The sequence below is a fragment of the Homarus americanus genome, unplaced genomic scaffold, assembly GCF_018991925.1.
Source record: "Homarus americanus isolate GMGI-L3 unplaced genomic scaffold, GMGI_Hamer_2.0 scaffold50281, whole genome shotgun sequence".
NCBI classification, from domain to species: Eukaryota; Metazoa; Arthropoda; class Malacostraca; order Decapoda; family Nephropidae; genus Homarus; species Homarus americanus.
In genome coordinates, this window is record NW_024742338.1 from 2,555,411 (window position 1) to 2,580,970 (window position 25,560).

General features: G+C 36.2%; 1 protein-coding gene across 1 annotated transcript; it reads left to right on the top strand.

Moving 5' to 3' along the window:
* The first annotated feature begins 2,901 nt into the window (after positions 1-2,901).
* Positions 2,902-24,674, top strand: LOC121876750 (transmembrane protein adipocyte-associated 1 homolog). Its single transcript, XM_042382121.1, has 10 exons — positions 2,902-3,245; positions 4,903-5,033; positions 5,567-5,698; positions 5,868-6,064; positions 6,349-6,417; positions 6,621-6,711; positions 7,090-7,273; positions 7,790-7,907; positions 8,324-8,504; positions 16,939-24,674. Exons 1-10 carry the CDS (start codon positions 3,040-3,042, stop codon positions 16,977-16,979), a joined length of 1,350 nt encoding a protein of 449 aa, XP_042238055.1. The 5' UTR covers positions 2,902-3,039; the 3' UTR covers positions 16,980-24,674.
* The last annotated feature ends 886 nt before the right edge of the window (positions 24,675-25,560 follow it).

The following is a 25,560-nucleotide window of genomic DNA, read 5'->3' on the forward strand; positions in this document are numbered from 1 at the left end:
GATTGATACATATATTTTTTATTCAATAATATCTTTATATATACAAGTTTACACTTAATAACCGTGCAATAGACAATACAGGTATATGATGTACTGCACTGTACGTTTGACTGAGTAATGCCCTGTGAGGTTCGTCTAAACTTGTATTAAATCGCCCCTTGCCCTTACGTGTAGTAGTACAGTATTAGACTAATTATTCTCCGCTCACGTGAGCTTTACAATCAGAGCTTAGAGCAGATTCTTGTCAATGCAGGTGATTGGCTGGTGGAATGGGGTGCGTTGAGTTAATCTAGCGCTCTTCATTATTTGTTTTATTCTCCTATTTCAAATACAGTCATATTAACAAGTGAATATTGATATAGAAAGATATCCGAAGCCAGGGAAGTAAAAATGAACCTGTGAGACATTGATAACGTAGATACACGTATCTTAAAAGGGAAAAAGAGAAATATAAAAATGACCAGTGGCGTTTGTTGTCATTCCCCCCTCCTCGCACGCATATTTACATATTTACCAGTCGTGACTCGACCAATCATCAGCGTCCTTAGATTTGGTCCAGTTGCAAGATAGGTGTGAACATAGTACAATGTAGGCGACTGCAGAAGATCAAAATCTACTCTCTCTCTTAAGTGATGGGTGTATGCCACGCCAGTTTGGTGGCTCTCCTTTGGACATTCTCAATCAACTGGCGGTCTGACAACTTCGGGCTTCTATAGATCAGACAAGAAGCATCCTGATAGAATATTGCCACTCCCCTGGAAGGCTGGTTAACATCTGGTGTGGGGGCTACATGTGTGCTTCCACTTCGGTGCTTACTTCTCCCCCACAGTCCAGATGGAGCGGGGAGAGCAGCAAGGTTAGGGGAAAGCAAAGTACAATAGACTGAACCAGGAATATTGCTTTGTCCCAGCAGGATATGGGTCTGGGGACCTTGGCCACCACTACTCAGAAGCTCTAGAATCAGTTGTGTTCCTGACTTATTTAAGCCAATGGAGACTACATACTCTAACATCGAGTAAAAAAGTAAAAGTAAGAGTAAATTGTTTCCAGCCCCTCAGCATAGGATCCAGAGAGAGAATGCTTGCTGCACACAGGGAGGGATCTTGCCCCCTCACCAGAGGAGCTAGTGGGAGACTTCGAATTATGACGCGAATTTAAATAAATATGAAAAAATGCAAAATTATTAATGGAAAGGGAGGTAAGCTTAGAAGAACACGATTTATATTTTTGAACTAAATAGTAGTCTATAGTCTCTTGTCTTTGATGAGGTTGGTTAAGAAAGTAATACAAAAGCTTAACACGGTGATGCAATAAAGACTTATAATATGTAAAACAAGGTTTGATTGGATGAAGTCAGGAGTATGACAAAGGAAGGGTAGCAATGAAGCCGTGGAATATGGCGCCGCTCGGTGAAGCTCAGAACCATGGGAAGTCGGCGAGGCAGTCATGGAATTATGGGGCGTTTACGGGAATGCTTGAATTGTGGAATTTTTGGTGGAACAGTGCTGGAATGCTTGGTGTTCTGTGGGCTGGAGAGGAGGACGAGGAAATTGTACGACGTGGGCTGGGCAGTCGTGGGACGACTGGTATACAGTGATGGAGTTGTTGAAGGCTCCAGTCCTGTAGTCGTGGCTGTGGAGTCCTGGTTGGAACATAAGTCTGGATGAGAAGAGATCTACGTGTGGGAATTGAACGGCTTTCCATTGGTTAAATAGAACCTCTAGAAGTAGGAATACCGCGATCATGTCATTGTACAGGTGGCCGCGTGGGAGAGACGCTTAATTCAATTTGATTGTAAGCGGAATGTCTGTAATGATAGGTTGCCCTGCCGCTGCAAACGAGTATGTAATTAGGAGTTCAAGAAAAAGTGTGCCAATTTTCTGTGAACGATCTTTAATTCGCTTCTCTGAGGCGATGGTGTAGTGGATACCTCCCCTACAAACCCTGTTTGTCGCTGAGTAGCCGACCCCGCGAATTCCCCAGTGTGTGCCTCGTGGTCTAGGTCAACTAGCGCCGCCATACATCACGGAGGTCAACTATTAAGCCACGCCTACCTCCGCTATATAAGACCTGACCTCGTGGTGACCACTCTTTTCTACCTACACCAACCAGCAAGCAACACCACCTCCTCCTCCTCCTGCCTGGCGGTCCTCGCTCCCGCCGGCGAGCATGACGACCCACAAGCTGTCCTCCTCTGAGCACCCTCACCAACCAGCTCTCCTTACTCAACGCTTGTAACCATGCTGCCTTCCCAGCACCAAGCTGCATTGTACATCCAATACAACATGTATACATGGGAGCACATGTGAGTTTCCTTTCTCCATCCCATCCAGAGTGTGAACCAACATCACGTACCCCACAATGGGTCTGATATATATATTTATATATATATATATATATATATATATATATATATATATATATATATATATATATATATATATATATATATATATATATATATATATATTGTATGTGTGTTTGTACCTGTATGTGCAAAATTTCATCCATATGTTTGGTGCTCAACCAACCTCGTTATTATGTAATAGTTCTTTCAAATATCGCACCAACTTATTACATCATAAAGCTTGATGTTAATGCCTTGTGAAATACTATAACTCATATAGTTTATATAAGTAATTTATCCCACTTAAATAATCCGCAGTGGATGTATACACAATATACAAGTTTTATGATTGACTTTTATAATATGATTTAAAAAGATATTCAGGATTTCTTAGTGATCTATAAACGAAAAACCCAAATAAGTTGTGGAAAATAATTATATTGCAGAAGGAGGATCAGAAGAGGATCACGTAATCTGAACCTATTCTTGCCGCCCGTCTCGATCTGCTTCTCTCTTTTTTCATTTCCACTTGTATTATTATTGTTTCCGTCTTGCGTGACGCATCCATGTCAAGCATAACAAGACCTTACCTGAAAAATTCTTCATGAAATACTTATGATTAATATCGCTGTCTGAGCTCACAACCAACGTAGAGAGATGTGAAGACGTGTTGAGGAGTTCTTATTTATGAAATGGCGGATGTGTTATCGACTAGCCTGGATCCCCTGACTACGGGGAGCCCGACCATTACCACTCCTTCACCACCACCACCACCAACAACCACCACTACAACCACCACTACCACCACTGCTCCTGACAACACCACCACCACACAACCACCATTCGAGAAGGATGGCTTCTGCAAGTTGATCTTGTACATGGAGATAGGAGACTCCAGGTGAGGTGTCTGGCTCTCACCACCGTGTATCACAAATTCTCACTTTACCATATTGTACTTGTAGTTACAGAGGTTATAGTGTAGGGGAAGGTCGTTACTTAAGTTCTTGATATGTTTGGATCAAATATTTGTTGATAGTTGTTACTGCACTCTGCACACCTTGTTAAGTAAAGGTGAAATCAAGAAAATTATGCTTCTGATGTCCATATTTTGTTGTTTTGTGTGTACATGGTTGAGACTTTCACATTATTATTACAGTAAACCAACCCTTAGACAACCTTACACGGTTGGTAAAGGTTCAGTGCATCATACGAGTGTAATTTAAGGAATGCTCACTTACTGACCAAGTTACAAGAAGAAAATGTATAATACTTGACGAGAGTGTTCCGGCCAGAGCAGCAACCTGGCCAAATGTATACTGTACTGTTTAGGGGAATGTTTGGTAATGCTATAAAATTGGCACCAAAAAACTAATGGTTTTCAGAATTTATTTACAAAACTTGTATTATTTCTATTTATTTGTATTTAATAGATCTTATTTCAGAACTACATAAAAGTAACTTTGAATTTACTAAGAAAATGCCAAGTACAGTACAGTACAGTACGCTGTGGCCTCTGTGACTTGAGTGGTTCAACAAAATATTTAACAAACTATTACAGAACTGTATCTAATATTATCAGAAGTGAACCACAGAGTATTGACCACTTTATTTATTCTTCAATGGTTCATCTCTTGGAAAATCATAGTTTAGTGATGAATTGTTTTACTTGACAGTAGTGTGTGTGTTTAGTGCAGGGGCGTAGAGGCAGTTGAGCACTTGCCACTGTGAATTAGGTGTATCAAGTTCAATTGATTTCTTTTCCTAGGAAATAACTTCTAAATTTAAGGTACATTAATGAAATTGTTAACACTTAAGATGTCAGACTCATGGAATGGAGCCACTTTAAGGAAATTTTCTATAGAAGGAAACTTGTTGCTTACCTCATGAATAGAGAGAAATGGCTGGAGGAATTGCAGTGTTCCTATTTAGGTTCCTAATGTTTACATCCTCAATATCCTTCTGCACCACTCAGGGAGCTATCAGGGAAGCTGGTATGTATTACTCATGTGTGCATCAGGAGACAAACAATGTTTCATAATAAAATAAACTAACTAGACCTCCCAAACCTAACCTAACTTCCTTGAATTGAAAGGCTTTATTTTGTTATCTATTTTAGGTTATGTGAGGTAGTTTTTTATTATTATTAATAGGAGAAAGGTGAATGTGGAAATCCAAGTGACGCACTTTATTCACTTCTAACAAAAACAATGGAAAACTGAAAGCAGGAAATTTTCAGTTTCTTCACCCATTTCTTTCTATCCATGAGGTAAGAAACAAGTTTTCTCCCACAGAAAATTTTCTTGAAGTGCCTCCTTCCTTTTACACTGATGTCTACAGTATAGTATTACCAATACTTTATGTACTGTATTGAAAGATGCTAATAATATTTTATGTTCTGATATGTGGTATATAATTGATGTTTATTCTATTTATTATTAAAATTATCTAAATATGTATACATGAGATCCTAATTATGAATATCACACAGTACATAGAGGTACAGTCTTTTACACCCTAAAAATGAATTACCAGCTTACTGTTAGTCGTCATTACAGAGTTCGTGTGTGGGACTTATTGCTGCTCCTGCCAACACTTTTATTTCTCATTGGTCTCCTTCTCAAGATAAACAGTGCGAGGCCAGTTGCGTGCCGTGCACAGCCCTATATATGCAACATTTTATGGCCTGGTGAGTGGGCTAGCTTATTTTATATTCATCCTCCCCAGAAATGCTAGAGCAGCTTATTTTATCAGTGTTTCTTGTCTCTATTGTGCAGATAGAACCATGAGGACTACAGTGTTCAGTTGTGGTTAACACATCTTTTACTGTTCACTCTCACAAGACATTATAACCACTACAGAGTCATTTAAAGAATTTGTCACATTTCGTAATGAAGATCTCCATAAATCTCCCAGTGATGTTTCAGAGGTTTGCTGGTAACAAGTTAAAAAGTCTGGAGTCTTGGAGAACAATGTTATACATTCTCCTTTACTTGCACAGTACAGTGCTTATGCCACCTCAGCGTCTCAGTGAATATGTTTATAAATAATATAAGCAAAGTCTGCTAATCTTTCAAAATTTTAATAGTAATGTTTGGTAAAATTTAAAGAATGACGAATTAGTTTTTTCCACTCCTACTAACCCTCTCCCACTCCAGTAGGGTGACTTTAACATACTATATACTGTACATCACAGAGAATGATTTCTATAAAATTTTCCAGATTTGGCTCAACACATTGATATCTGTGGCAAGATGTGTTGTGTCAATGACCGTGTCCAGCTACTCCCTCAGGAGACGTTGCCAACAAGTTACTGTACGTTATTGTACGTTTCTTCCTGCTGGCCACTGAGATGAGCGTGTTTTTTGCTGTCTTTTTTGGTGAGTTTTTTAAGAACTTAATTTGTGGCAAAGTTTTAGTGCGCTTAATGTTACTTGTAGTTTTTCATTGCTAAGGGATATGTTTAGGGTGGGTAATTTCTGATGGTTCATATGTGTATTGTAGTTTTTTATTATTCATGCAGGTCACTTGGACAACAAGACCAGTATCAGGCGGGTGCTTGTTGTAACCTCCATGATCGCCCTGCCATACTCTGTGGTACAAGGAGCTCTGGAGGTGCTCACTCCTGACCATGACTTTGATGTCCCCAGCAAGGACTATGAGCTGTTTGGTCATGGTGGCTCACTTTTCTGGCTCATCTCCTCCATTTTCTTCACACTGGTAAGTTTCTTGTGTTTACAGTACAGTACAGTATATATATTGCCCTGGCTGTTCTTACTTTCTATACAATGTCTATATAAGCAACAATTTATCTTCATGTTTTTATTCTTGTAATTTACTTTCTTGACAAAGTGAAACATATTGTTGGTAGAATTTTATGAAACACGAGAGTATATATATATATATAATTTTTTTTTACATAGTTGTCATACATGAATGCTGAGATAATTATTACAGTACTGTAACAAACTGAATCATTTCTCACTTCATTTTTTTTTCTTCAGATCTACTCATTCATCTTGGTGTTAAGACTTGATTGGTTGAGGAAGCTCTCTTTCTCCTCTGGATGCCGAGTGAGTTGACTGTTGTCTCATTTATGATTTAATTTTTTTTTACTTTGACAGTGGCATTGTTTAATCATAATTTAGAATATTGCAATACCCATTGCAGAGATATATTACAAATCCATTTATTTAATGCTCAGGTTATCTGAAAACCTCAGATAACTGGCATTTTTAATATTATTAAATTTTTTTTATGGTTTATTCTGTTGTAGTACATGATTAAGTCTCTAAATTCCAAGAGATGTCTCCCAGTACTCTGTTGTCTCTCACTGCCTCCCATTCCTGTGTCTCCACCAGTCCATTGTAACTGAATTAATCAAACTATGTTGTCTGGGGAATGCTGTGGGTCTACCCTCTGAAATTTGCTCTGATCCAAAGAGGAAGTGTAGAGTGTTAATTTTACTGCTGAAAGGGAGAGAGGCATTGAGTCATGAACACATCAGTGGAATAGCAATTTTATGATTTAAAAGATTAATGGGAAAAGTTTATAAAGTTTTACATTCAAATGAAACTTCTCTATGATAAATTGGAAGTATATTCAGTGCAGCTGCTTTGGTGTTCACAATTATATATAGTACATGGATAATTATTTGTATGTAGAATCACCACATCTGGTTACTAAACCTAGGAATGTTATGTTAGGTTGTGCTGCTAATTCATTTATGTGTCTCAATCTTTCAGTGAAACGTGCATTCTATGTGTACCTGGGGTTCTTGGCCGTGCTGAACCTGATCCAGAGCATTGGCAGCGGTCTGTATCATGTCCGCATGGCTGCAGGACTCTGCCTCGTCAACGCAACGACCTGGACCTACTTCTCTCTCCTCGCTCCTCTAATCTACTATACTTTTATATCGGAATTCTTTGGGTAAGTATTGGGATTCTTCAGGCAAATTAGGGTTCAAAAAGTAATTATCAGTTATACTTAAAATGATACATCCAGTATATTCCACTGGAAGTTCAGGTAAAAAAATTTTGTGTGTGATTCATATTTGTGTTCTTTGACAGTTATAATCTTATACTCCTCACGTACCATTTGATTAGTACTGTACACTGTGTAAATAAATAAGAAATGAGGGACTTGTGTTTTTCATAATGCAGTTGTAGGAATTTTTAAAACTCCTACATATAATGCCTAGTTCCCACTGTAAAGATGGTCAGCAATAGGAAGGACATCAACGGTAGAACTTGCTTCAAATATGCCATCAGGTGATCAGGTCTAATCCACGCAAGTGTTGAAAATGGCTATGGGTCAGGATGGCTGGAAATAATTAAAAGAAAAAGAATTTGTCCTACATAAAATTGCCTGTTTTACATATATTGATTACATTGCAGTAGAATATAATCTTATCATTACTTATCATTTTTCTCTCCTCTGATACAGACAGAAGAGTCGTGAACAGGTAGAGAATATTGTTTTCTCTTATAAATCAGAAGATGATGATGATACCAGCTCATTGCCCCTTCCAGGCACTGAATTCCCTCAGCAGAATATATATCAGGTATGAAAGCTTTGGGTAATGTGTGTATTTTGCTCTGTGTGCATTATTCCTCAGTAGAATACAGTATAGGTACAGTACAGTAGTCCCATAATATATCAGAATTTCTTTGTGTCTAGAAGTCTATACAGTACAGTACTATTTATTTTTTCACATATTTTGGCATAACCAGAAGTGAGTTCGAACCATCAAATAGTTCTTTAACTTTTTGACAATCCTGAAAATCTATTGTCGGGTACAGTCACGTGAAATTTACAAATAATCGCCACATAAGGGTTAAAAGTTAAAATTTTGAGATGGAGGATAGATTAAGCATGTGTATGTGTACAATAATTCTATTAATTTTTCACCTTATGATTCAGATTAACTTTCATGGATAACATTTTCAACATAGGCTAATGATTTTTCTTTCTTAACAGTCAAACAGTGCTCCTTACAGCAGCTTGTCAGAAGAGGTGGTTGGTGATGGCCAGACCCCAGTTAACCCTCTTTACACCGCTTCCCTCCAGAGTCCAGACTCCATCACTGGTTACTCCATCAACTCCGTCGATGATATTACCATCAATGCATACAACAAACACAGTGAATTGGTAATGATAAGTAAGCATTTGTAGTTACTTAAGTCAGAGGAAGTGTGAGTGTGTGTGATGCTGTTGTTTGTGTTGTTGCGGAAGCACAGAGATGTTGTCGGTATGTGAGGTAATTTATATATATATATATATATATATATATATATATATATATATATATATATATATATATATATATATATATATATATATATATATATATATATATATATATATATATATATATATATATATATATATATATATATATATATATATAACTGTGTACAGAATCCCTCATGTGCATCTCCTTCTCCACACCCACGAATACACACAAGCACATATCTATGCACTCACTCACTCACTCATGGACTCACACAATCACACACACACACACACACACACACACACATGCACACACTGATGTAAGTATCCTTTTGATAATACTGTTTCCTAATATTTTATTTTTCCAGTGGTTGTAATGGTTGGTGTTCCTCTGTCTTCCATCCACAATATTGTTGATGCTGTGAACTTATATACAATGTAATTTTTCTTTCATTTTTTAAGAAACTCCTGATGATATTCCGTGGAGGTCATAGTAGTGGGTGTGAAATTGTGTGGGAATGGTTGGAGGTTAAATGGGTCTAAGTTCTAATAGGCCCTCACCTAACCTAACTGAATCTCACCTAACCTATTCTAATCTAACCTAACCTAGGGTAATGTAAACTAACCCAATCTCACCGCATCTAACTTAACGTAACCTAATCAAATCTTACCTAACGTAACCTAAACTAGCCTAAGCTTACTTAATAATAACTATTAACCTAACCTAATGAAGCCTAACGTAATCTAATTTAACCTAATCCAACCTAGCTTAGTCCAATCTAAGCCTGCAGACCATCATGAAAGAACCCCAGGCCTGTTGGTTAGGTTAGGTTAGGGCAGGACTTATTAACACTGGGACTATTAGATCTAGGATTTATTTGATCAATTTTCCTAGGATATTGGCATATTTGTGAGTTGTTACTTATTATATTGATGATAAATACTGTATATTCTTTCCTGATAAAGTATCCATCATTGCCTTACACAAATATGTCAGCCATGGATGTGAAGGCTTGATAGAATTTTCAGTATAATTTTTTTTCTGTTTGATAAGCTAAGTAATTGGATGAAATTGACTGCCAATTATCAGTTGAGATTAGAAAACTTGTGAAAAATTGTCACACTGCAAAAAGTAAATTATACTTGAGGGACAGGTGGATAATTATTTGTATATAGATAAATGAAAAAGCATTTGTTGTTAAACATGTCTGCTGAGGAATTATACTTTAGGAAGTACACACTAGGTACATTTCTTATCATTTGCTGTGTTGTAAGACTTGACAGTGACTCATGTGTCTGATAACATTACCTTTGACAAGTATTGTTGCCCGTGATGTGAGGATGACTTGTACCCTTTTATGCAGTGCTCACGTTTTTGTTATATAAAACACTTACTGTTTTTAACACGGCACATACAACAGAGCCATGGACTGAGCTTCCTCTTGGAGATACAAATCCATTAGTAACATGTTCACTTTGACTCCCAGTTTACAAAATAATCTTCCTGCAGAAAAAAAACTTGCTTCTTTATATGATCAATAATTCTTAAAGCTAAAGCTTATTTACTCATATTTTTTTTATCTGATTGTAAATGTCAAACTTTAGCGATGCCATTAGCATTAGGAGGCAGCTAGTTAAGCTTCCAGCTGTAGGTTACCTGTTATTGTGCACTGAAGAAACAGTGGCAGGATGTGAATGACATTTTCTTTCCATCTTCCTGTGATAGCCCGTAAAGGCTGACTAAAGAGAGGCAGTGGAATATTAGTAACTTGTCGTTGTGTTTTTAGAAAATGGTAATTGAAATGTTTATGCAGAAGTCAAAACTGATACAATCCAAAACTCAGTTATGTGTGTTGTTTAAACATTGTTGACGTATTCTCAGAGCTTTTGAAATTTTGGACTCCATATGAGGCAGCTTAGATTATTGTGAACAGGTGACATAAGACACTCAGGTGAGGACAGTGGGAGGAGTAAGATTCATCATGATTCACTTTCAGATTTAGATTGTAGATTCAGAAATATAAATATAATAAACTTAGATGTTCAATATAGGACACAGTACTGTAATTTGTTTCTGACTATGAACCATTATGGATGATTTACTGCAAACTGTGTAATATTTTGTCACTGACCCAACTGTTATCTGGTGACTTACGCTCAGACACCCAGCACTGTACAGTACATCAAGAAATAGGTTGGGAGTAAAGATGTAAAAGACAAAGTTCTTAATAGCTTTGAAACACAGGAGTGTGAATATAATATTAAGTATTGATTAAGACCAAATTAAAGTGTGTGTTCAGTCCTTCATCAGTGTCCAGCGCATCTCATAATCATTTCCCTACTTGTAAGTACATATTTAAATGCTAATAGTGTATATTATACCAAGATCAATAAAAAACAACATTATTACAGAAAGGTTTCCCCTGTTATTTAAAATTCCTGGAAATGGTCAGTTTGATAATATGTAAATAAGTCAATATTTGCCAACATTTCCTTAAGCTTTCAAGACTGTTTGTTTAGAAATGTAGACTATGGCTCTAATACACATTGTTGGGTAGATCATGAAGAGATATGTGTTTTCCATATAAAACTAGAAAATTTAACTGCCAGTGTGTTGCCTTGAGGTGTGCCATGACTTCAGACTAGAACAAGTAGTTTGCTCTCCCACTACCTGTCATAGTGTTCTTCAGCAACCAGGTCTTGTCTTGTTATGTACAGACAGGTAGTCACCACCTAACACAAGTTCACACGGGGACTTCCTGTACTGAGTTCCTTCAAACTTAGCATGAAGTTGATATATTTGCCATAGACTAAATATTTTCCTGTTTTGTTTAATGTCTGATCTGATCTAACTGACTTGTGCTCATTTCTACTTAAGATCCCTGGCAATCCACCTCTCTGTATGTTTCTTTAACCTCAGACAGGAAGAATGAGTCATTTCCATTCAGTCTTTGAGGTGAGACATTGTGTCCTCCTTATCCACTTTTATTTTTTAACCAAAAAATTACTGTTTCAATGATCATCAATCCTAATAGCCCTAACGTCACTAACTAGTTAGATTGGGACCTCTTGGGTCTTACTCTTTGTTCTGGATAGGATAAGTTTGAGCCAGCTAGGACTGGAGTCCGTTGTTGTTTCCACCCACGACTACCCTCTTCTTCATTAGGTCCCTCTGCTCTTCCATTCTTGAGTTCATTGGTTTTTTCAGCTGCTCTAACTAGAAGTTATTCAGTGTTGTCTTGTACAGTAAGTTAGATGACCTACTCTCCAGGGGATTGTCACTTTGTAATGTATTTGAATCCCATGTGGCATACAGGAACCCATTTCTTTATAAGGTCTTGTCTCATTTGGGGTCTGTGTCATCAGTGTTGCCTTGGGAGTAGTTCTGAGGTGGAGGGTGTGGAGTCATTCAGGTATTTTTGTGCATTTGGGGGGATTCTGGAGTTAGATTTTGAGTATTAGATTGGTGTTGTGACTTCACATCTGTACTAAAGAAATATTATGCATATACTGTATTGAAAGGTTAAGATCATTGTGATGTTAAGTTACTGAAGTGATTATTGAGATATTTAATAAGATGACAAGTTGACAGCCAGGTAAATTAAAGTTATGGAGCAATTATGATTGAGAAAATATCAGCGCCAGGTATATCGGCACAGACCTGTTGATGATGTCCTAACTGGGGAAGTTAAGAGCTCCACATTATCATTCTAGTCAATCAATGTTAATCACCTTTAGCTGCAATGTTGATCCAAATAAAACTCATTAGTATTATAAAGTTATTATTCTTTATAATAATCGCTGAAGCTTGTAACCAGAACCTGAAGTATGAATTGTAGCTATAATTAGATATTCTGGTATGTCATCCATGGAACTGTTCATGTATATTACACTTTTATTCGGGATGATGGAGTCAGTTAATTCAAATCAGTCTACAGTAGATTGTTATTCACTGAACTGACTGATACAGTTTAGAATAGAAGGATTTTGAAATTAGCTCCAAAGTCATTAGAATTTTCATTTCATAACATTAACCTCAGCTTTAAAACCCTTTGTAATATGGCTGTGTGTAAATACTGTGTTGACTCCAATGATAGTCATCTCTTGACATAACAACACCCTCAGACACATGCTCTCATCTCTTCACAATAACCTCTACAGTACAGTGCTGACATTTTATTCATGCAGTGTTATTGACAGCTGTGCCATGTTGACCTTGGCTAGTGCTGCTCATACTGCCCATTACTGGTACACTCAGCATCATCTCTTGACTTTCTAATTGTGAAACCATTGACTTAATCATAACTTCATACAGTAAATATATACCAGTAGGATAGCTAGACACTCATTGGCTGGCTGCAAAGACTTAAATGGTTCACACATATCCAGTAATAATGGGGAAGACACAGCTCCTCCACTCACATTTAGCAGTTTAACAGTGTCCCTGAATGACTAGTTAGCACATGTGACTGGCCAGTAAACTAAGTGTTGAGGGTATGGGAACACATGAAATTCCTGGGTGTAAGGTACAAGCCCTGGCAGACAGAAAAATCCCACAATGAATAACCTCCCCTGTGCAGTGTTGCTACATGCTCTCTCTACCGACATCTTGAATGGGTTACAGACATCACAGCTAGACATGATTTAGTTACTTAATCTAATGTAACCTAACTTAATCTAATCTAACGTAACCTAACCATACGTATTTTAATCTAACCTAAGCCAACCCAACTTAATCTAATCTAACCCAACCTAACCAAAACTATTTGAACCTAACCTTACCTTCCTATGAATTTTTTTAGTTTTAATGCTCTAGTTATATATCTTCCTGTAAAGTTTGTCTTACCTGTGTCTTACATAACTACAGGTGTATTGTAATGGTGTGGTGTTGTCCGTCCTTTAAAGGGTGTACTGTACCTTCAGTGGTGGACATTGTGTTGTCTCTACATGTACTGTACTGTATAGTATTTGTTATGTGTTGTCTCTACATGTACTGTACAGTATTCGGTAAATTCTCTTACAGTGAACTTTCTTTTTTAATGAAACTACGTATGTAATCATGTCACTTGGCAATAACAGGACTTTTAAGGTGTCTTGATACTGTATATACTGTATATATTCTTATATCTCATCTCCTTTCTTGAGATATAATAAGAAACTGTAATATAATATTGTACTGTTGATGTTAGCTTTTCTCTGTGACTGACTGCATGACACCTAGGAGGTGAAGACTTTATAAAGGAAACAACTTGTAGATGTACAAATGTCAAGACGATAGACCCTCATAAGCACTTACAGTCGAGGCAGTCATGCTGGTCTGTTGATGAGTGAGGGAGGCATCAACTTGTCAGTGCTACATTTAGGGACTTGTAAATATTCAATTTAGTGTTGTACAGTCAACAAAAGGATCTTCACCCCTGGTCTGATAGCCTTTGAAATAATCACTGTGACTGTGGTTGTGTTCATTTGCTAGGGTTGGTATTTCTGACTGTGTGAAACACTGTTTAACAAATATGATATGTCTGTACAGTAAACCCTAATATTCACGGGTTTAACTTTCACAGATTTGATTATTCACTGGTCATTCATGGTTTGTGGTCACATTTTCCTGTAGTTCTTGGCGTTTCCAAAGGACGCTTTATTTACTGTACATGACTTCGCTATTATTGCTCATTTTGGTGACTTTATGTCCTTAGTGATGCCTCCTAAGCAGACAATGAGTGGGGTGACTGGATCAAGTGCAAAGAAGCAGAAGAAAGTAATAACTTTAAGCAAAAGACTGGAGTTGCTTGATCGCCGTGCTTAGGGTGATAGTGCGGCAACTGTGGAACGTCATTATGGTATGAGTCAACCGTGAGCTCAATAATAGAAAATGGGGCAAATATTCATGCAAGTGTTTCTGCAAGTGCCCCAAAAAAGCACCAAAGTAACTTTTCAAACCCATAACACTACCTGGAAAAAAATGGAGCATGACCCCACGTCCACCTAATTCCTTTCCAATATCACCACCATCATCGTCATCATGTTCATCGGTGATTACAGTACAGTATATTACTATGTTTTTACATATATTATATTTACTATGTTTAACTGTGCAATATTACTTATAAAAGGTAGCTCTTCAAGGGTGTGGATCCCCTAACCCCATATTTCCCATAAGGTCTTAAGTTTAACATTTGCGGATTTGATAATCACGGTGTTTGTGAGGACCCTAACCCCCGTGAATGTTGAGGGTTCATGTATAGTTAAACTAGAGAAATTAACAGGAATACATAGACGACCTTAACGAAAAACAGACACTAAAATAATTATACATATACTACCTTGTATTACATAAGAAATGTCTTCCACCAGGAGGAAATGAGTTGCTGTATAAGAATTTCACATACTGTAAATTGCTTTATTATGAGATGAAGTGAAGTTGCTGTAGCTCCTGAGTACTGTACAGTATATTGTACTTATATTTGATATAAGTAAAAATTTTGGACGAAATATAAAACCTCATCTAAGAATTAATATAAAATACCTGCACTACATTTTGTAAACAATACTGTACACTATTTCACATCATTTGCTGTAAAAAATTAAATGTGTTATGAAACAAGCTTACAAAACCCCTTCATTATAACACAAGCTAATAAAGAGGTGCTCACTGTTCTATTCATATCACGTGAAGCACATTGTGCACACTGACATAATTAATCATCTCATAGAAAACAGAAGGTAAAGAGTAAGTGGCAACTCGACATATGGAATGCATTTGTCAGAATTCTTGGTCCAGTTTGTCATATTGTATAACACTGAAAAGGTGCAGATACTGTTTTTGCTGACTGTACAACTGTTATGTTGAACAAACTAGTGTGGCAGTAATTGAGGAGCACAGATCTGAAGTAGGACAAGCACCAGTATGCCTGAAAACACTTTGTATGATGTCTTTCACTAGCACCAATTAAATCTGCACTAACAATGGTACAATCTGCTACTTGAATCACTTCAATATCTTCGCTAGTTCCAAAGTTATGGTAATTTGAATGTTTACAGGCATTAACTGCATTTTTCTCTGTTTTTCATTTTCGGCACTTGTTCTTCAGTTCTGTGAGCCTCAGTTGTTATTGTACAGTATATAAACATAGGTCTTACCACAGTACTTATTTCCATATGGTTACATTTAAAAAATAAATTTGAATATGAATTGCAGTTTATAAGTAACAATTACTGTAACCATTTTTACCTTATATCTTCCGTAGAACAAATGTTGTATTTCCTGCTGAATTCAGTTTAAAGTGAATTGACCTTCGGGCTGTTACAGAAGAGACAGTGAGCACAAGGAATGTATTCACAGTGACTGTTCTTTCGGTCAGCACTCTTACATCAGGATTGTTGCATGTGTCATGTTGTGGCCATGATGAAAAATATGCCAAAGGAATTGGAAAAAGCCTAAATTCATATAATAAATACTAATTAAGAGATGCTGTACTATTGTACAGTATTTACCAAGTTTCTACCACTGAAGGCAGCCTTTAATACTAGTAATAATATCTTGATGGTTGTTGATCTGTGAGACCCTGTATAGAAAGTTATGACTCGTGTAGTGTAGTGTGTACGTGGTCTGCACACCACCATCCAAAGATGATCTTATTGAAGGTAACTATCGTATCATGGGATATTGCCAAATGCTTGTGATGAATTGGTCTACATATCTCCTAGAATTTTCTGTGTCTGGTGTAAGGAGACATGATGCTGTGGTACATGGTAGTCATAACCATGATGAAGTTGAGGGGTGTACAGCCTGTGGTGTGTGTCTACGTGCTTGCATATGTGGATATTTTAACTTGGGAGTAATACAGTACTGTACCGTGTTTGACATTTTCCCACAACATAACACTTCTTGCTGGTATATTATTATTATTTTTATTATTATTATTATTATTATTATTGTGGCTTAATTATTATTATTGTGGCATTATTATTATTATTATTATTATTATTATTATTTGTTTTTACAATATTATAATTATTATTGTTATTGCAGGTATTATTTATTACGGTTTCAGATCCAGGTCATGACTGCTGTATTGTATTCAAGTGTTTTATTGAGACACTTGATAGAGCAACTTTCTCTCTCTTCTCCTATCCTTTATTCTCTCCTCTCATCTTCTCTCCTTTCTTCTTTCCTCTCCTCTCCTCTCCTCTCTTCTCTCCTCTCTTATCTCCTTTCTTCTTTCCTCTTCTCTACTTTCTTCTTTCCTCTTTTCTCCTCTCCTTCTCTCTTCTCTCTCATGCATGTTTGCCAATGCTTAAGTGTGCATGATGTTCTTTTGTTCACACATGTATAATTTTGTTCTTTTTCTTCTTTTCAGGACTAGATGAGGAAGTTCTGTACAATAAAAAAGAACAATAACAAAAGATGCAGCCAAATAAATAAATAAATAAATAAAAAGTATATTTCATCTCTGAGGTTTTGTGACATGTTGGTAGTTACCTTTGTTTTTTGTTTTTTCTTGGAATGATTTTATACGATTCAGTAGTAGCAGGAACGCCCCCCACCCAATAAAACATCAACAACATCATCGCCATGACTAGAGTTACTTACTGAGGTTTTATATATTTTTTAATAATACTTGTGGATAGTTTGGATCTATTTTGATATTTAACCGCAGTTGTGTGTAAACATGTACTACAACTGTACCATATAGCTGAATTTTGTTGCATGACCCAAACCCCCCCCCCCACCCCCCTCCCCCTCCTCTACACTTGTTATCGATTATTAGTTCTGTAATATATTGTACACTCGAGCATATTGTAATATATACACCCCGCCCAACATACTGTAATATATACACTGCATCATATTGTAATATATACTACAGCATAATCCTGAGTATAGACGATGATCCAACTTTGTGAAAATCGAGAATAAAGGCTTGATCATGTTAGTATACAGTATGTGTCTGTGTGTTTATGTATGTATTTGTGTGTATGTGTGAGTGTGTATGTGTGTGTGTGTATGGTGTGTTTGGGTATGGTGTGTGTATATACAGTACAGGTGTTTCCAAGTATACAGTACAGGAGTACAGTATATGTGTTTGTGTGTATGTTATGTTTGTGTATGTGTGTGTATATCAGTGAAGCAATGTACTGTAATGCTGAGAGGATGACATTGATGAGTCTCGTACAGTTCTTAAAACATTCCTGAACATAACAAAAGAGGAAATACTGTACCTGTGCTTTATATCAGATTCTTTTAATAGTTTAATCATGTAGAATCTCAAGTAGAATTATCTCTCTAGAACCAAACATTATTCCCTATACTATTTATTTTTTGTTTCTTTTGCAATGTATGAAAGAAGAGAATTGTTCCAGTCTTTGAAAATTCACATGACCTGGAGATTAGCCCATACTTAATTTACCGTCTCTAACCTAACCCAACCCAACCTTATTTCACCATTGATACTTAGTAAGCTAAGCACAGAGAAGTACCAGTATGCAGAGATGGAAGTATAGTTTAAGGAATGATTGTTTTGCTTGGACTACCAGTACATTAGTTCCAGCTTGCTGACATAGATCTTCATTTGGTTTATGTGGTGTGGCTGAGAACCTTATTGTGTGTTATAAAACCATTGGTAAGATGGGAGTTGTCAGGGAATCTCGAAAGAGTCTTGTAAATATTTTATATACTTTATAGCTGTAATGTTGTTGAATGTAACAGGACTCGTCACCAAAATATATTGTTACCAGCAGCCAGTAGCCCTCACACACATTGAGTTGACCTGAGCTGAGTGTAAATAGCCTTCTTAGGACAGGTTTGGTTAGGTTAGGTCAGTTAGGATTGAGGGGAGATATATATTTAATTGATGGATGATGATTATTGTTAGTGATGTAAGGTTTCGTGGGTGGTGAGAGTCCATATTAACCCGTCAGAGTGTGTGGTGGTTATGAGACACTTCAGTGATGCAGAGTTATGGCATGATGTTCATTGTATATCTTTTATTGGTGAAAATATGTGACTGTCACAAACATACAACAGCACAACACAAAGCTCACAGTGATAGTTTTTGTCTCTTCAACTTCTTTTTTGAGGTTTAATATCATAGAAAAGTATTTGAAAATATTGTCAGACTTTATACATACCAAAATTCTTGCTCCTTTTTTTAAGTCTACAATACTGTACTGTACTTGGTTCATGCCATGGATTAGTTTATCTTGAAGAAATTACTGTAGTTGTAGATATATTTTATGGTTTGTTGTCGCCTAAGATACAGGAATTGATAGCCAGAAATATTTCCTACTACAGTAAAGGTATTTTAGCAGTGTGATGGTGATGATGATGTGTTATTTATGCTACATTCCAACTATGTGTATAGGAGGTATTTAAGGAGCCTGGTTGTGCGATACCAAAGAGGGGCAGACTCGTGCAGACTTTACTCTCTATGTTCTGTACTGTCACATAGTATAACGATGGAAAACTTTTTTTGTATGTTGATAACTGATAATGAAGGACAAAGACCTAAATGCCTGCTGTCTTATTAATTGAGAAGTTTTTATACTGTACTTGTATGATGGGGTTCTGCACTGCCTGATAGCTTATGAACAACACACGGAATCACTTTAGTTTGACATTTTATGTGATTACACATGCCTGTAAATACATACTGTACATGCAACCTCCCCAACACACACACACACACACACACACATGTATGTGCGTGCATCAAGACCCCAGTGGAGAGGCAATTTATTGGATACCAGGTGTTGTGGTCCTCAGCGTTATCAGTGTAGTTGAGTGTACGTACTGTATGTGGTATTCACATGAAACAATAACTGTCCAGTACTGTTCAAGGGATATTAAAGATACAATGTAATAGTTATTTAATGTAATGAAAAATCCAATGTATATTATATTGTAATATTAATTTGTACTCCACAGAACTAAATGAATAAATGACACATTTACACATGAGTGATCATGGTATTGCATGGGTGAGCAGGTGTACAGGCTACCTTATAGTACAGTATTAGTGTGTATGTAGTATTGATAGCTGTGATGACCGAGTAGTCACCACCTGTCGTAAGGGTAATGGGTTTGTGCGAAGGTCACCCCAAGTCCACCAAGCTGTGAATGCATACAGTGTACCTAAATTTACTGTTTGGAAAATTAAAGCAGTCGAGTACAGTACTGGCCACACTGACCTTCTAGTGTATTTTCTTTCTTCAATTTTAAAGGGAGATGTAAAACTCAAGTGTAAATGGTTATTACTGTACCCTGTATAACAATATCTAGCTACAATACAGTATGAATATTTGTACCACAGAAGAGAAGAAATTAAACACGTATCATAACATTATGTGGCCACAACTTTATTCACTTTGGTTAAAGTAAAGTAGTTGAGGGTTCAGAGGATTGGGGGAGGGAGTACTGTAGTAGCCTGGAGGTGCACTGCTCTCCTGGGGCTGGCAACATTGACTTTTTTATGTATAATTTTCATTGACTAGTTCCTGACGTTTTTCAGAGATGTCAGGTGCTACTGTGTATGTGTGTATATGTGTGTGTGTGTGTGTGTGTGCATGCGTGTGCGTGTGTGTGTGTTTACTTATGGTAAATAGTGAAGCGGATGGATATACAGAAGATATAAAAGAGTACCTGTATTTGTGTGGTGTGTGAGGCAGGGATTAGTTACTAATGAACCTGTCCACTTGTTTGGTTGTAGGAACTGTTTTAAAACACTATACTGGACAGGTATATATAAAAAAATGATAATACTTTCCCTGATATTTGAAGTAGGGATAGGTAATTATATTCTTTAGTTCCATTTAACATCTCAAAATGCTATAATATCTTGACACAGAAATTTAAGAGTGGTTACCCAACACTCTGTATCAACTGATGTAGCTTCCTTAATTTATCCTTCCCGGTAACAAACAAACCAAGTAGTGTTTACCTCGAGTTACTCCACACCAAAGAAACCCTGCGTACAATCAAATTCTTCCATCGCATAGGGGGAAAAATTTCGATTTTTTTTGTAATCATATGGTAAACAGAACCATGGTGCATAAAACAGCTTTCAGCAATGGTTGGTTGATTGTTGGTTTACAGTATTTACAATTTCATAAAAAGCATTCTTCATGACTTCCAACCTTTTTTTCAAGGCATGTTAGGTTCCATCTTTGTATATAATGTGGTCATCATGTTACCCCCATTACTTTATCACACATTTAACTGTATGGCAAGTAAATATTTATACAGTTTCTGAACCATTCATTTTACTTGATTTTTATAAACTGTACTGTATACTTGATGCCTTGATATTAAACATCTTCTGAAGTCTTATGCTGTGACGTATTTATATGAGCCGTTATTTTCAATGCTGTTAAAGAATAGATTATGTGTTGCCTGAGCTATTATGCTGTACGTTGCTAAACTTGTAAAATTAATTAGTGAAGTGTCCATTGAACGAGACGTCTTGTGTCCAAGTGTCTTCTGTTATTGGACTTGAGACCCATCATGTTTTTCTCTTTGTCTCTATCATGTTTCCTTCTTTATTTCCATCATTTTGTGTATTTTTCATTTAAACAGACAACCACAGCCTTTAATGGTGAGTACAACCCCATACTCTTCTATATAGTACCTTTCTTTGTGCTCTCACCGTGTAAAAGATTTAACGTGAAGGTGTAAAAGAAAGTGCAGTATATACAAGGGGTTTACTGTGCTTCATCTCTTCACTTCCTCTATTATTTAGCCTTTCAGTACATTTTGTTTCTCATTAACCTATTTTTGGTGTTTATGTTTTGATGTTTGTATTATAAATAATCCAGGAAATTGTGTGCGTAATGGATTTATCAGGACTAGGTAGATTTGACATAACTTTGAGCAGTAGCTGTTACTATCTCCCATGCCAGACTGCCCACGAGCCACGGGTTTCTGTGTCTGGAATTTTTCGAACAAACACAATATTTAAATGAGTAACTTTTGTATTGTCTCAGTTTTATCGAGATGATGTGCTTGATCCAAATTGTTATTCATGAGTAATTTTGTCAAGCGTGGTCAGAATTTTCCTGCATGACCAAACTGACTCATCTTTGCTCTACTTTTTTATACAAGCATATGTGTGATAATCCTTTAGAGAGGCATTTATGAAGCAGTATTCTTATTATTTTTCTGTGAGGTTGTCTTTTGTTTGGTAATTCTTGTTTTTTTTTTCTGATGTATAACCCATATATTTTTACTTGAATATTGATAATGGGTTAAGGAGGCCCCACTCTTAATAGCCCCGGGTGTTTGTATGCCTTGACCTTACCTCACCGTATGACATACTGTACTGTATAATGTTGTATACTCACACACACACACACACATCCTCAAAACTAACTAAGGAACCTGTATAAGTTGTATGTTTAGATTTAGTAAGTTTAAAAGCAATTATAAACATAAATGTAAAAATATGCCAAATTACAGGAAATATAATACAAAACATATATTTTTTTAACAAGGAAAAGTGCAAGGAGAGAGACCACACAAGTTTCTTTGATCAGATTTCTTCAACGAGGAGTTCTCTTCTTCACACTGTAATTTCTTAATCCACCTTTGTGATTATGCTGTACTTAGGAGCCTAGTCATGTACCGACACTTGTCTTCACACCTGCTATCAAAGACATAATACCTTAATGTTTAGTTTAATTTAGTGTTTGTATTGTTTTTAAAATGAGCATTAAAAATAAGTAGAAACCGGCATTACGGCGTATGTGTTTTTTGTGTGTTGCCTCGGCTTATTTCTCAGTTTTGTGTTAAGTGAATCAAGGGGCAGAAAAGCCTAAAAAATAGGAGAATAAATGCTAAATAAGTGTACAAAGTAATAAAGACAAAGACAGCAAGTGGAAAACACTCCACTCAAACACTTGCTCATACACTTGATGTACACAGTATGTAGTGTACTCAGTGGCTCAGGTCTCCCTCAGACATTCACTACACTCATCACAACTCACTGTATTTATGAAGTAGAGTCGTCCGGCATTAAATAATTATGTGATGGTAAATGAAAAGCAAAATACATAAGGTGCATCCCACTAGAACTGTGTTCCTCTCCTCTGTTCACCACTTACAATATAGAGTAATTATTGATCTTGTTGTTAGACATATTAATTTAATTTGTTCAGACCATTATAATGCAGGGTGGCTAGAATCAGTTTTGTTGTATATGTCTGCTTCAACAACTAAGATCTGTAAGCATGTGCCTGTGTTCCAAGTTAGTTTATGCGATATTAATGAGTTAAAAGACTAGCAAATGTAAATATTCCTGCTTAATGGAAACAAGAGTAAATACTGTAGTACTCTCATCTTTTTTGGTAGAGATGGTGGATACAGGAAGGTTGGGTTATGAGTCCCAGCCTTCCAGACTAGGAGGGGGACAAGTCAAGCTCTGTATATTGATGTGTTGTCTCTCCTTCAGCACTGCACGACACAACACTTCAGAAAATAAATTCCATGACATTGTTTCTAAGTCTGATATATATATTTATATATATATATATATATATATATATATATATATATATATATATATATATATATATATATATATATATATATATATATATATATATATATATATATATATATATATATATATAATTTTTTTTTGAGAGTTGGATTGATTCAAATTTTACCCACACTTGGCCAGTTATAGAATCTATAAAATGCTCTCCTATCTCAAGTTTCTGTAATTCTTAAGATACTGTATTGTTGAATACTGTATATTATACTGTATTTCTAAAGTGTTATACTAAAATTTCCATCTGTATATCTGCCTGTCCATTCAGCTACCTATCTCTCTATCTCTTGGTTTATCTGTCTATGTATCCACTTTGTTATATTCCTTACTAAATGGAGTGAAACTTCCACTCACAACTGACCGTGGAAATGTGATAAATATTTCCCCAATTATGATGTAGTTATTTGTGTTATTACCGGTTGTTGTTTGACATATATATTTTGTAGTACAGTAACATAAACTCATGAACTCTGAACCATTTTTCACGCACTCAGAGATCTGTCAGGACCAAAGGCAACCATTTCTCAGTTTCTGTTACGTATAAATGTGGTCGTTTCTCAAGGCGTGTTCAGTTCACTAAACCTCTTCCACAGTAGTGCAAAGTCCATCCTCGTGAGACAGTGCAAAGTCCAACCTTGTGAATAAGCGTGAAGTCCATTTTTTTTTGTGGGTCCTTGTAAAGTCCAGTTTCAAGAGCATTTATGACAGTCCACTTTGTGAGTCCTGGAGCATATGAGCATCATTTTACTGTTAACTTAAAGACTATGACGGTTATCATTACAAAGGAAATAAAAGTCTAACCTTATGTGGAAATTTAATGAGAACGTAACATTTTTGTGATTAAAATATTTGGACTTTTTTTTTTTTTAAGTTTTCCAGGACATGATTTAAAGTGCTCAAAGAATAGAGGACTGATGAGTACATTGTCACTCCAATGTGTGTCGGCCTCCCACTTGGAATGATATAATCAGGGATGTACTGTATACATTACAGTATTTGTTTGGTGACAATTGGTGTCTTTGCCACGAGTAGATGAGCTTTGCAGTAGTTCTGGCGGCTTATACTGTATCACCTTGTGTTTTGGTAGAGGTTTGTCGGGTTGGAGAAACTGTGTAAAGTTATTGTTTACTCTCCTTAACCTGACTCATTCCATAAGTTTATTTTTGTTTCTGCTTTTTTTTTTTGGTCAGTAATCAACATTTTCTGAATCAACATATACCTTGCCAGTGTTCTTATAATGCAGCTTGAAAGGTTATGTATATGTAAACATACAGGTATATATATATAAATTTATATACTATATATATACTGGACAGTATATATATTTGAGTATAAGAAGTGTTGAGAATTGAAACATAAAACTGTTTACAGTTTCAATACATAACCACAATGTGATGTATATATTTATGTATTGTTAAGTACTTTCTATACATTTATTTCTTATTCTTAAAATGAAAAAGCAAATTTAATTAGCTTCATTTAGTACTTGTCTTGTGAAAGACATGTTTTGAAATTATTTATCTGACATGTAGAATAAAAATGCTTTCAAATTTTATTTTCATTTTCCAACAAGTTAAGTCTCGTGTGTGTGTGTGTGTGTGTGTGTGTGTGTGTGCAACATTCACACAAGAACAGTTGACTGGTTTGTAAGAATCACCAAATTTTGCATCTGTATCATTTTATTTTTATCTGCAGAACAGTTTTTGTGAGGAAATTTCTCAGTCAGAAGGTTTTTACTTTGAGAATGTGGTACTACAGGTGGTCCTTGTGTGAGGTTATAAGGAGATTGTACAGGTATGACCAAGGAACATCTAATAAGGAAGCACAATTGACACACACAACTATTATTTTCAGAAATGTCCCAAAATTCTACTATAGTGCCACCTGTTACTGTGTGAGTGTAGTATTCTGATAGATCATAGAGAGAACGAATTGTGTAAAAAAGAAAAAGTCCAATGGCAATCATAGAAAACGATTATTGTTTCACGAGTAACTATTTTTGTCAGTTATTATAAATAATATATATATATATATATATATATATATATATATATATATATATATATATATATATATATATATATATATATATATATATATATATATATAATGTGTGGAGTTGAAAAAGGTGCCGTCTCTTAATACAGCTCGCCCATCAACGGGATTGTCCTAGGATTGTCAGCAGCATCACCCTGCCAGGCAGCAAGAGAAGGGGATGGGGGTCCTGACGACACCCTCCAAAAAACCCGCTAGGAGCTGCCCCTCTTCAGGTTTGGCGGCTCACAATAAAGAGATGAAGAACGAAAGGTAGGTAACTGTTAGAGTTGTTTGGAGAAAGATGAAGCTGAAGTCACTGAGCTGACTCCACCCTCTTCGCCAGGCGACCTCAGCATAATGCTTACAATTTCAAATTACTGTCTAGCGTCTGTTCCTTTT

What these genes read in the sequence shown, in the direction of transcription:
- LOC121876750 (XM_042382121.1), top strand. Translation starts at nt 3,040, where the DNA reads ATGGCGGATGTGTTATCGACTAGCCTGGATCCCCTGACTACGGGGAGC. An exon ending in TTCCTGCTGGCCACTGAGAT is followed by an intron (nt 5,699 to 5,867) that starts GAGCGTGTTTTT and finishes TTATTCATGCAG; the next exon opens with GTCACTTGGACAACAAGACC. An exon ending in CTTTCTCCTCTGGATGCCGA is followed by an intron (nt 6,418 to 6,620) that starts GTGAGTTGACTG and finishes ATTCTGTTGTAG; the next exon opens with TACATGATTAAGTCTCTAAA.